General features: G+C 48.3%; 1 protein-coding gene across 3 annotated transcripts in view; it reads left to right on the top strand.

Moving 5' to 3' along the window:
• The window catches only part of HDAC10 (histone deacetylase 10), a 440,238-nt gene that overhangs the window by 196,454 nt on the left and 230,004 nt on the right, over positions 1 to 13,780 (top strand). For all 3 annotated transcript variants that reach the window (XM_085653979.1, XM_085653977.1, XM_085653978.1), the window contains 2 exons: positions 2,907 to 2,966; positions 5,133 to 5,222. In XM_085653979.1, the coding sequence (XP_085510105.1) occupies positions 2,907 to 2,966; positions 5,133 to 5,222 (150 nt within the window). The remainder of the gene's footprint in view (positions 1 to 2,906; positions 2,967 to 5,132; positions 5,223 to 13,780) is intronic.

The following is a 13,780-nucleotide window of genomic DNA, read 5'->3' as shown; positions in this document are numbered from 1 at the left end:
TTGGCACAGAACTCTGCAAAAGTCTGCATGTAACATGTAGGTCGTGGCTTTGAATCCTGGTAAGGGGAAACGAAATTGCGGGAGATTTTGGCTCCGAGCCATATGAAATTGTGCGAAAACCTTGGCAAGTGTAAAACTGTATGAAGCTCTTTAAAGCATGCCGGCAACCAGTTTTTGCTTCAGAAATAAAACTACAAATTGACTTTTTGAAATTGTCTTTCAGCAAAGCAAGTGAAAACATGTTTAAAAGCGACCTTTGTAAAATGACCCAGAACAGATGGCACCCTGCGCGCCGCTGCTCGCTCCCGACAGCTGTAGGCCGTGGGAGGAAACATTTACTGGGAAAGGTGGGACATGCACCTGCCTTTGGCCAATTGCGTGCTTTCATTTTTGAAAGCCACACGCAATGGCCAATAAAATGTGTGCAAAAAAAAAGCCACACGCACGAGTTTGTTGAAAAGCTGGAGCGATTACAAGAGATCATCTCCTAGAGCAACGCATGCGTGTTGCGCTTGGCTTGACTTAAAAAATGGAGAGCAGCCAAGGATTTTCCCATCCCTCAAACAAGAATAATAGTGACAAACAAAGAAAATTAGCACATCCTCTCATGGATACAGAGCACTGCTACTACTAATGTTTCCTTGAAGCTCTGTTAACTTCAGCCATACAGTTTCATGTCTGACTGGAAGGGATAGCATGACCTATTCTTAGAGGCGTCTGATTTGTGACAGCTGGAGCACTGCTACAATAGTGTCACTGTGAGCTTGATGGAGTGTAATTTAGGGACAGATGAGTTTGAGTTAAATAATGCAGGCAGGGGTACCTTGCAAGGTTCTGAGGCAAGACTGAACAGCGATACCTTGATGTGAAGGCTCGCAATGTATGAGGAAGAAGGTGTGGCTATCTATGGGTGCTTTGCATGATGGCCAGAGGTGTGCCTTAAGTGTAGGGCAACAGAGAACACATAGAGGTAGAGGAAATCACATATTCGTACTTAAATAGATTTGTGACAGTTACGTTATGCTACATACCAGGACTGAGTGCAGTAGAGGTTTATAGCTCTTGTGGTGGTGATGAAGTCCTTGGTTTGGAAACAAGCGCATTTTATTGACCTTTTTAAGGCCAAGTGGTCATGAATATTTCAAATATGGGCCGGGGGGGAACTGTACATTTCCCAGTTAGGGCCACAGAGATGAAAGCCTTCAAGTTGCAGTTTGGTATTCCTGCTCATCATTTTCTGTTGGGCAAAGATTGCCTCTGGGTCGAGTGAGTCATCTTTTTTTTGGAAGGAAAGTAGGTCCGAATCCTTGTACTGCTTGTTGGGGCGATGCACAGGATCTTGAAACGGATTATTCTGGTTAGAGGAAGGACGTGCAGAGCATCCACTTCTGGGGAAATGTGTTCCAGGGCTGTAGTTGGCAAAGATGTTTAGCTTTGGGTTCTGGATAATTTAGAGTCCACGCAAACGGCAATTGGGCGCGCCATGGTAGAGAGAGTTGGCATAGTCCAATCTTAAGAGCAAAAGTGTGATAGTTGCATGAAACCGATAAAGAAAGTCACACCTGATCAGTCTTTAATGATGGAATAAAGCTTAGCAACAATGTGGATCTGGGGCGGTATGATGACTACAGGTGATGGGTGCCCAGCCTAATATTCCTTGAAGGTGAGGGATTATCACATAATTAAAGAACAGATTTGTTGCCATACACTCATTCAATTTTAGATAATTGTGGGTCATCCAGTATGGATGATGATAAGACGGTGTCCAAGTGCTAAGCAGAGAGATTGAAGTATCAGTTTAAGGATGGTCTGCATGTTGACAGCATGATTGTAGCAGGTGTGGGTGAAGGATTCATAGGCAAGAACTCACTCGGATCAAGAGTGAATTCAAGGAGACTCTGATCAGAAAGGGCTGATGGAAATAGCTCAGTCCATTCCTGCCAGAGGCAGGCACTTTAAACAACACTAAAATCACTAGGATCAGGGAACAAAGACCGTGAATTCAGTATGTGCTGAAAGTTGCTAAATTACAGATAATGTAAACATGAATGATGGTTCAGCTGGATTGCAGCTCCCCCCTTTCCTTCCTGTGTGCTTTGATGAGGTGTTTGCCAATTATTAGAAATAATTGACAAAGCAGAGGCGTTTGGGGCCCAAACAGATGTTGGGATATCCCAGTGGCTTGCATGTCGCAAAAGAGCAACCATTTTAGGTTTTACAATAGCCCCCACTCCTAACGTGGTGGCATACTCAAAACAGTAGAAGCCAGCTTGAAACACTATGCCTAGGTTTGACAATTGGAAGGCAAGCGTACATATATAAATTATCCATAGTAGCATATGGTTAACAAAAACGTAAAGAACAAGAAATGTCAAAGAAGCAAACTACACTATCCTTGAACTCGTTTGTTCCTCGTTTTTTTTATTCCACCATTATGAATGAACTCTTTGGCTCTCCTACTGGCAATGTTAATGTATTACTGTGCCTGTCAGTTTGAATAAACCGCCAAATGTGCTCTTTTTCATTACTGTGCCTTATTCTCCAAATCCTACAATCTACTCCATATTCAGGCAGCTGCTTCCCTCTTCTCTTCTAAATATTTCCTAATCCAAGCCTGTGTTTCTACACATTTTGAATGGTGTTTTCACAATTGCTCCACTACTGTAGTACGTGTACCCTATCACAATCTCTGCTTTAGGCTGACCCCTGATGCCTCTGCCTTTCAGTACTGCCAGTGAATATCAGCTCCATGATCCTTACAAGAGGGGTTTTACACGAAACTACTCAAAGACTGGTGTATTGCTATTAGAATGTGAAGATCTACAGGGTATTCCATGATCCCTTTTGTATTGTGAGCCTGTGTTTTGTAATTTCATCCACTCTGACTCTTGTTTTCTTCTGCACAGTTTAATCCTGAGCTGGTTCTGGTTTCCTCTGGATATGACTCTGCAATTGGTGATCCTGAAGTAAGCAAAAGAGATTTGTTTTTCGTTTCTAGTTCTTCATTCTGAGTATAGCAATAAAATATGGAAGTTCAGCTACAAAACCCACTTCCACTACTGACAGCATAACCTGTGGCAAATTCTGTGGCTCCACAATCTGCTTTAATGTTTAATGGTTTCCTGGTGTCTTATTCAGAGACCCACTTTGAAGCCTTTGTCTCTCTAATTTCTGATAAACTTAAAACTTTTTCAGTGAGATAACTGTGATAAAAGTCTTGTAGCTGAAAACCACAATGATGTGTTCATGACAACTGATCAGTTGGGCCGCTAGGATTTTAGAGGTACTTTGAGCCAGTTCTTTTTTGACTTCAAAGACTGAAAGTGCCAGTGCATTTGTGAGGACAGGCAAAGATAGCTGTGCTTCGTAGTCCAAACTATCCTTTGACTTATGCATTTAAGCCTTCAATTAGCTGCTTTCTGATTACTCCACTGCATAGTATTTCCATAGATAATTCAATGCAAGATGAGTGCTTTTACCTCATAGGCAATAGTACTTTTTGGCAAATGCATCTGCTTTTAGCACAGTAATTTTATGCTACGTAGGGAGGTATACATGGTGAATATTGAGGTCTGCATTAACGTGGTGGACCCCTTGTGTGTTTTATGGGTCTTCACCATACTTTTGGGATTAGATTTCCGTTGTCTAGTATGTTAACTGAAGACTTAACTCATAATCATTATGAAACGTATCCGGTCTTATTCTGCTTAGCCTTACTTCAATTAAATATGGTTCTTTTATTAGTTTTTATAAACGACAAGAAAACTTATGACAGTTACAATTGAAGCATAATCTGGCAAATTGTGATTGACTAGCAGCTCACAAATGTATTTTTTACATTCTGTAATCCAGAGTAAAGTAGAGCCAATTGAATTGCAAAGACTTCTACGTAGTATCAGATTGAAAATGTTCCTGCCAAGGCCCCCATATTCTCTTGTGTGTAGTGGAGCATCCACCCACTGTATTGGTAGAGTGGTTCTTCTGTCTTTGAGCACCAGTACCTACGCCTCAGCCATACCTCTTGTGTAGGAGCGGTCTCTGGCCTCCACTGTTTAGCTAGATCTCTTTATGCCAAGAGCTTACTCAAACACACCAAGATTGCTGTCGCAAGTCCCCAGTCTCTTCCAGCGCCAGGGTGTGAATAATGTATTCCTCTAATGAGCATCGTCTAAGGGGCCCAGGTCCTTCTCTCACTATGCATTTCAGGGCTGATAAATTGTATGGAGAATTAGCGATAATGAAGCCACATGGTCTAGAGGCGCCAGTGTGATTTAGGCTTCATCCATCCATAATTAATTGAGCCTCCAGGGGACTGTATTTCAGAAGTGCAAGATAAATCATGGGCATGCCTGAACTGGAGTTATATTTCAAAAAAATATATGATTTATGAACCTCGTATACTTCCTGCAGTGCAGCAAAGTACATCATACCACACCCATCCCATATATCAGCCATTCATATTAGCAGAATGTGATGATCCTGGTTCCATTTTAAACTGTTGTGAGATTGTTTCAAGGCCCTGATTCTAGCTGTGCCGTGCTGTCACCACTGCCCTTTTGATAATGCACCTTTTGTTTTACTGTACTGATCAGCTCAGCAATACACATTCTTTCTCCGAGACTCTGTGAACATATTCAAAGGATAGGACGGCGGGGCACCATGAGCCGTTCCACCATCTATGTCTTGAAAAGGGGAGCATAAATGGAAATGGAAACACATTCTTCCCAGGTCTGAAATGGATAAATGACTCCTATGTTTGCAAGCGCTCTGGCACCTTTGACTTATTGAATCCTGACCACAGTGGAATAGGAGTTAAGTGCAGTGAATGCGACTGAAAGGTTCCATAGCCCCACCATCAGGACAGTTTGTCTGCTGTGAAAATATGAATATGCTGGTCACAGGGCTCCCTACATCTTGGATACGCCATATGACTCTTTTTGGAGCACCATTGCTACTAACATGCCACTATAATTACCATGGATCTATTTTTGATGGAAATGTAGTGAACACTGTATGAGTCTGTATTATTTAACAATCCTCTTTATTAACTACCAGTGATATAAATTACAGCTGTAGAGAGAACTGTGAATATGAACTACTCTTTTAATTATCATTTCTGTGTTTGATTCCAGGGTTGCATGTGTGCCACTCCCGAGTGTTTCTCCCATCTTACAAATTTCCTCATGCAGTTAGCTAATGGAAAATGTTGTGTTGTCCTGGAGGTAAGAATTGACCATTATTTCTTTATTTTTTTTATTTGTCAATGATTAGGTAATGCATAGTACAATCAAATACATAAAAACAGTATCAATACCGCATACCGCCAATATCTAAACATTCTATCACAGATAAGGTAACAAGGAGCACATAGAAATAAATAAATACCTCACACACTTATTTACACCACGTTAAGTATCCTAGAGTTTCCAAGAGGTTATCTAAAGCCAAGACCCCCATATTTTATTAAATTTAACAACTGAACGTATGCCTCTTGACTTAGCCAATGCCTGTTCCATATCATATGTCTGTTGGACTAAAAGCCACCAATCCATCACATTTGGAGGCTTTGGCGAAATCCATTCTCGAGCAATGATTAGCCTTGCCGAGACTAGCAAAATAGTTAATAGACCGCTACTTTTAGATACAATGTTACTACGGCCCAGCATCATTTCCCCCTACTGTCAGGGGTATTTCTAACCTCAATTTCTGATGGATAATGTTCTCGACATCCTGCCAAAAAAGATTTTAGCTCTAAACACGTTACAAACATATGTTTGATATCTGCCTTATACATATCACACCTTGGGCACTTCATCCTTATCTGTAATTATATTGTTAACCGCCCACTTGGCTATCCTCTTAGGTGTGTAATAGAGAAGACCGATCGTCCGATGTTGATGCAATCTCAGATTAGTAGAATGGACCACCTCTTTTATAGTGCCCAATGCTTGTTTTAAAGTACTAGCCCCTACGGGAGTCTCCAGTATTTTACGCCATTGATTAGCCAATCTTCCACAATCGTCTGCTCTGTTGCTGCTCAGCCATTTATAAACCTTGCTAATCATAGATTCCCTTACTTCATCATATATAAAATCCCAAACCTCAGAACCAGTTATATTGGTCAACTTCAGATGCTTTATAAAATAGTCTTGGATCTGATAATATTTTAACAGCATATGATTTGGCAATTTATATACGAGTTGTAGTCTCTCGAAAGCAATAATAACATTGGAATCGAAAAGATCACCCAAGCATCCTACTCCCAATCTGATCCAATTTTTCCCCACCGCATCGTGAAATATACTAGGTAAAGCAGGGTTAGAATACAGAGGAAATTTATCATGATATGGAGATATATTGCCTTTATGCAAGATCGCCCACCAGATATATATGCTGTCTCGAGCGGTCTTGCATTTGACCCTTTTGAACTAATTAGGGTCCATTATTCTATACAGAAACATTTTACTTTCTTCCCCCAACATAAATGTATGAAAAAATTGAATACTCGCAGGATTAATCAGACTACGGAAACAACCAAAAAAAGCTGACCAGAAATGCATCTTAAAATCCGGTAGCTCCAAGCCTCCTTGACCAAATGGTAGTTTTAATCTTTCTATCGCTCGCCTAGATTTCTTGTATCCCCATATAAAGCACCTATTGCCCCTTCTAATCGTTTGAATAGAGCGAAAAAGATATAAAAACTTGGGCAGGATTTCATTTTGATGATATTAATACAACCTATAATGCCTATCGGTAGCTTGTGCCAATTTTGAAATGATTTAATTGTATCCTTCAGCAGCTCCTCATAATTCAGAATGATGATTTTCTCTATTTGTGCAGATATCCGCAACCCCAGATAAGTGACGAATGGGCATACCCCCTGTATAGCAGCTAACGGTTTATGATTAATTAATATTTGGGTCTTATTAATATTTAATTTATACCCTGATATCTGACCAAACCCGGCAGCAGCCGCTGTTATTTCACCTAAAGCTCGCCCTGGGTCTGTAGAGAATACTGCCAGGTCATCCGCATAGGCGTAACCTTTAAAGAAATTGTTCCATTACTAAAAGCACTTATTTGGGGATTGTTTTGTAGAGCACAAATGAATGGCTCTATATATAGAGCAAATAATAGGGGTGAGAGAGGGCACCCCTGGCTCGTGCCACAAGACACCGGGAAGACAGATGATAGTAAACCTGAATACGCTAATTTAGCACTGGGCTTATCATATAGGGCTTGTACCCATTTTTTTGAAACTACTGCCGATCCCAAAAGCATCAATTACAGCCCAGAGAAACTCCCACCCCACTCTGTCAAACGCTTTCTCAGCATCTAATAGAATCATACCTAGTGGGGTGGATGTAATACTGCAACATCGAACGCTGTCACTGCCGTATTTACATGAGTAGTTTCAGTAGTTTCAGTATCTCTGATCTGAAAGAAACACGTTAGTTAGATTCCTCACCTTAGAATATCCCCAGGCGTCAGACTGGATCCGGAAGATTTTTCGTCAGCAATACCCCTTGCGCGTCGCTAGGCGTCGTCTGCGGCTCCGCGTCCGTCGTCGGCGTCGTGCGCCGGGATGACGTCGTCGGAGTACTTAGACGCCGCCCTCGCGCCCTGACGTCAGTTCTTCTTTTTTCCGCGCCAGTAAGCGCAGATCCGGGAGAGCTACCCCTTTAGTCAATTTTTGACTAACTTTTTTGATCCTTTTTGATCGTGTCTCGACACCGGTGCCGGTAGGATGCCTGGGTTTAAAGCCTGTACGGACTGTAACCGATTGATGTCGGTTACGGACCATCACCGCCGGTGCCTTTACTGCTTGGGCCTCGATCACAACGCGGAGTCGTGTTCGGACTGCAAGGCCCTGACCTCGAAGGCTAGACGGGAGCGGTCCCGTAAGCTTCTCGAGATTTGCCACTCGGCTCCGCGCGCCTCTCGATCCCGGTCCAGGAGGAGGTCCAAGGATCGGTCGCGGAGCCGCAGCCGACGTCACCATCGGTCGTCGGGATCCAAGTCTTCGGGTAAGTCGAAGCATTCCAAGAAGTCCAAGAGGCGACATCGCTCTTCGGACTCCCCTCGCCGGTCGCGCGACTCGGCCGAGGGTCAGGGTGGTTCCACCCCCGCGGCTCCAGCGGAGCCGCAGGCGCCGCGCCCGTCCCCATACCCTCCGGTCCCTGGGACTAACGCGACGCCGGCGGAAGTCAGTGCCTTCCTCTCGGCCATGAGGAACCTGGCTCCGCCGTCGGTGCCCGCTGGTGCGCCTTCGGGCCCCGCGGACCCGACTGGGCTGCCTTGCCTGCCGGTGGCTCTGGCCCTGGCGCCGTTGACGGCTCCGGCCTCGACGCCGCAAGCGCCCGAGGGACCCGTTCTCGAGTCCCCGTCGACGCCGGTTAACCTCGTCACGCCTCCTCCGCCGGCGTCGACACCGGTACCACCCCCGACGCCGACGTCGACTCCGCTCGACGTCGTACCCCAGTTCAGTCCCACTCCGGGCCCGGCGCCGGTCCGGCGTCGATGGACGCCGAGATCGGCGCCGCTAGAGACACATTATGTCTACCGCCCGGCTCCGTTACTTTCTCCTCTATACCAGGAGTCGGATGATGGGGACAACTGGGAGGGATCCGAGGATCCTATGGCCACTCAGGCTCAACTGTCCCAGGACTGGGCAGATGAACTGGGGGAGGCCAGTGGCCTGGATACCTCTCCAGACACTGGATTTGTCTCTCCTCCGACTGTGGCTTCGGAGGAGGGCGCTGCTTTCTCTGTGGTGCTGCGCAAGGCAGCCGCAGCCCTTGGGCTCGAGCTGCCTGCCATGGCTGTGAGGACTAACGTCCTTACTGAGGTGCTTCAGTCTGCAGCAAGCTCCACTGAGCCTCTGCTGCAATTCAATGAGGCCCTCATTGACGTTCTGCAGGGCACCTGGTCCAAGCCCTCCACAGTTCCCCCTGTGGACAGGAACGTCGCCAGGCGCCACCGCCCTGCTCCGGGCGACCCCAGTTTTCTGTCCCAACACCCTACCCCTGAGAGCCTGGTTATCCAGGCCTCCACCTCCCAATCCTCTTTCCCGACCGCCCCGCCGGACCGGGATTCCAAGAGACTGGAACAGTTTGGCAAGAAGCTGTTCTCTTCCCTTAGTTTGGGCCTGCGGTCTTTGAACACCGCTTGTCTCTTGGACCGTTATTCCCACTCTCTGTGGGATGCGGTGGAGGACGCGCTGCCCCTGTGTCCGGAGGAGGTCCGGACACGACTCACCCAGGCTCTGGCCGATGGGAGGGATGCCGCGCGACATGCTATACGTTGTGGGCTTGACACCACGGACTCGCTGGGTAGGGCCATTTCTACCACAGTGGCGCTTAGACGTCACGCCTGGCTGCGGTCCACGTCATTTTCGGGCGATGTCCAGAGCACTCTCATGGACATGCCGTTTGATGGCACTCGCCTGTTTGGCGAGAAAGCGGACAGTGCGCTGAACCGCTTTAAGGACTCCCGGGCTACGGCCAAGTCCTTGGGCCTCTCGGCCAAGGAAGGGGTGCCTCCTCACGTGCGCCTAGCCACCAGCCGCAGAACCAACCTGCGCGCGGTCGCGGACGTGGTTTCCGCCGAGGCGGTTCTGGAGGACGACGAGGTCAGCCCACATCCACCCCGGCAGCATCCGCCTCAAAGCCTTCCTAGTCCGAGCTTTCAGGCCCATTCCACGCCAGTGGGCGGCAGAGTTCGCCATCACCTGCTCCACTGGCGGTCCATCACATCGGACAGGTGGGTGCTGCAAATCGTCCGAAGGGGCTACTCCCTCCCCTTCGAGACGACCCCTCCAGCCATGCCACCGCAGCACCATCGTATCTCGGGGGATCATTTGAATCTTCTCCACAAGGAAGTTTCGGCCCTCTTGGCCAAGGGGGCCGTCGAGCGCGTTCCGAGTCCAGAAGTAGGTCGTGGTTGTTATTCCCACTACTTTCTGGTTCCCAAGAAGGGCAAAGGGGGCCTACGCCCTATCTTGGACCTCCGTAACGTCAATGCCTTCCTCCGGAAGGAAAGGTTCAAGATGTTGACTTTGGCTCAGGTTCTAGCTGCCCTAGACCCCGGATACTGGATGGTAGCGTTGGACTTGCAGGACGCATATTTCCACATCCCCGTCCTGCCGGCCCACCGGCGTTACCTGCGGTTCACGGTGGGCCAAGAGCACTTTCAGTTTACCGTGCTCCCCTTCGGCCTCACCAGTGCCCCTCGGGTGTTCACGAAAGTGATGGCGGTGGTCGCAGCTCATCTGCGCAGATCAGGGGTTCCAGTCTTCCCCTATCTCGACGACTGGTTGTTGAAGGCGGGCTCGCCCCAGGCAGTCGTCTCCCACCTCCAGACTACGGCGGATCTCCTGCATTTGCTGGGGTTTTCCATCAACGTGCCGAAGTCACACCTGAGTCCCTCTCAGAAGCTCCTTTTCATCGGAGCGGTTCTCGATTCGGCGCAGTTCCGGGTCTATCCACCGGAACAGCGGGTCCGGGATATTCAGGCCCTGATTCCCATCTTTCGGCCTCTATCCTGGGTTTCGGTCAGGCTAGTGTTGCGGCTTCTGGGGCTGATGGCCTCCTGCATCCTACTAGTGCATCACGCCAATCGGCAACCTGTCCGACCATGTCTTGATCTCGGAGGGCACTGCACAGCAGTTGCAGTGGTGGCTCACGGACTGCGATTGGGTCATGGGCAGAAGCCTCTCCCTTCCCCAACCGGAGCATGTCGTAGTGACTGATGCGTCCCTCCTGGGATGGGGTGGCCATATGGGAGAGGCGGAGATCAGAGGCCTCTGGTCTCCGGCGGAGTCTCGTCTCCACATCAACCTGTTGGAGTTGAGAGCGATCCGACTTGCACTGAAAGCCTTCCTTCCCTCTGTCAGGGGAAGTGTCGTGCAGGTGTTCACGGACAACACCACCGCCATGTGGTATTGCAACAAACAGGGCGGGGTGGGGTCGTGGACCCTTTGTCAGGAGGCCCTGCGCCTCTGGACGTGGCTGGAACACCAGGGCGTCACCCTAGTGGTTCAACATCTGGCGGGCTCTCTGAACGCCAGAGCAGACGAACTCAGCCGCCGGTGCATGATGGATCACGAATGGCGTCTGAACTCCGAAGTGGCGCAAGGTCTCTTTCAGCAGTGGGGAGAGCCTTGGTTAGATCTATTCGCCACCGAAGAGAACGCGCAATGTCAGCAGTTCTGCGCGTTGGAATTTCCAAGGCGGCACTCGCTCGGCGACGCTTTTCGTCACGAGTGGAGGTGCGGTCTGTTGTACGCCTTTCCGCCTATACCACTTCTGCCCAGAGTGCTGAAGAAGATCAGGCACGACCGGGCCCAAGTCATCTTGGTGGCTCCGGATTGGGCACGAAGGTACTGGTATCCCGAGCTACTCAGTATGTTGACCGATCCTCCGATACGTCTGCCCCTTCGGGAGGATCTTCTGTCGCAGCAGCAGGGGACGGTCCTCCACCCGAACCTGTCCAGCCTCCACCTCCATGCGTGGAGATTGAGCGGCGGCAGTTGATGCCATTTGACTTGCCTCCTGAAGTCTGTGATATCATTCTGGCAGCCAGGCGTCCCTCCACAAAGACGGTATACGCCTGCCGGTGGAACAAATTTGTGGCATGGTGCACAGCAAAGGCTGTGGATACCCTTTCCGCCCCTCTTTCTGAGGTTCTCCTCTTTCTTCTTTCTTTGGCCCGGCAGGGCTCTGCCCTGGGCACCCTGAAAGGAAATCTTGCTGCCATCTCTGCCTTCTTGCGGCTTCCTGATCAGCCTTCTCTTTTCAAGTCCCCTGTAGTTACACGCTTTCTAAAGGGCATTACTCACACGTTCCCTCCTGTCCCTTTTGTAATGCCTCAGTGGGACTTGAATCTTGTTCTCACATTTCTAATGTGTGCTCCCTTTGAGCCTCTTCATAATTGTCCTCTTCGTCTGCTGACGCTTAAGACTGCTTTTCTTGTAGCCGTCACCTCGGCTAGACGGGTGAGTGAGCTCCAGGCTTTATCTTCAAAACCTCCTTTTCTCTCTGTTCATCCGGACAAGGTTGTCCTTCGGCCTCGTCCCTCCTTTCTTCCGAAAGTGGTGACTCCATTTCATCTTGGGCAGTCTGTCACCTTGCCCACATTCTTTCCGCCTCCGCATCCTTCCAAAGAGGAAGAGAGGCTCCACCGTCTGGACCCAAAACGTGCGCGCTCCTTTTATTTGGACCGCACAAAGCAGTTCCGGGTGGACGACCAACTTTTCGTTGGATACGTGGGTGCTAAGAAGGGGAAAGCTGTGCACAAACGGACCATCTCTCGTGGGTCGTTTTGTGCATCAAAATTTGTTACTCCTTGGCAAAAAAGGACCCTCCTGTTGGGCTGCGCGCCCATTCTACTCGGGCCGCAGCGGCTACTACTGCTTTGGGACGGGGTGTCCCTTTGCAGGACATTTGTCAGGCGGCAACGTGGGCTTCGCTACACACGTTTGCCAGGCATTACTGCCTTGACAGCCAAGTCCGGAGGGATGGCTTCTTTGGCCGTTCTGTCCTCCAGGACTTTCTGGTGTGATCTTGGTTCGCAGACCCACCACCGGGGATGGTATTGCTTGGGTATCTATTCTAAGGTGAGGAATCTAACTAACGTGTTTCTTTCAGATGAACAAGTTACTTACCTTCGGTAACGATGTATCTGTAAGAAACATTAGTTAGTTAGATTCCACACCGACCCACCCATCCTCCCCGTTCTGCGAACTGACATCTAGGGTTAAGGTTATCCTTTTCAGGCCCCTAGATTTTATTTTTGGCACCAGTGTCGGTCTTTGCATGGCTCTGTGTTCCTGGCGCGGAAGGCTATGTACAAGAACTGACGTCAGCGCGCGAGGGCGGCGTCTAAGTACTCCGACGACGTCATCCCGGCGCACGACGCCGACGACGGACGCGGAGCCGCAGACGACGCCTAGCGACGCGCAAGGGGTATTGCTGACGAAAAATCTTCCGGATCCAGTCTGAAGCCTGGGGATATTCTAAGGTGAGGAATCTAACTAACTAATGTTTCTTACAGATACATCGTTACCGAAGGTAAGTAACTTGTTCTTTTGAATAAACCCATGTTGTTGGGGAGAAACCAGACTAGACCTCACCGGAGCTAGCCGATTAGACAGTATTTTGGGATTTCTTTTTGCATCAGTGTTAATGAGCGAAATCGGTCTATAAGACCCACATTTCTCTGCTGGTTCATCTTTTTTTAAGAAGAAGACAATTTTTGTCATATTCCAGGAATCAGGCACTTGCCCATTAACACTGATAAACCCAATCGTCTGGCTAAAAGGCTGCCTCAGATCATCCTTGAAGGTTTTATAAAATTCCAGGGCAACAGAGTCTTCTGCCACAGCCTTGCCCGATGGTAGAGCCCCAATTGCCATTTCAATCTCCTCCCACAGTATCTCTACATCCAGAGACTCAGCGATCTCCTCCCCTATACTTGGCAGGAAATATCCCTGAATATAATCCAAAATATCTGCCTGCCTTGGCTGTATTGTAGAAGTGTACAATACTTGATAATACCTCGCAAATTGCTCTAAAATCTGCTGTGGTGCTCATACAGTCTACCAGCAGGCCTCCTAATGGTTGTAATATGGGCTTTAGCCCCGTCATCAGCTACTTTATAGGCCAGAATTTTCCCAATTGTTTCCCCGTACTCATACTGTATCTGCTGATATTTATTATATTTAACCATGCTCTTCTCTTTAAGTGTTTTCTTCAGACCCAATCTAAGGATAATTAACTCA

The sequence above is a fragment of the Triturus cristatus genome, chromosome 4_1 (assembly GCF_964204655.1).
Source record: "Triturus cristatus chromosome 4_1, aTriCri1.1, whole genome shotgun sequence".
NCBI classification, from domain to species: Eukaryota; Metazoa; Chordata; class Amphibia; order Caudata; family Salamandridae; genus Triturus; species Triturus cristatus.
The sequence above is the reverse complement of the archived record's forward strand: the minus strand, read 5'-3'. Positions and strand labels throughout refer to the sequence as shown.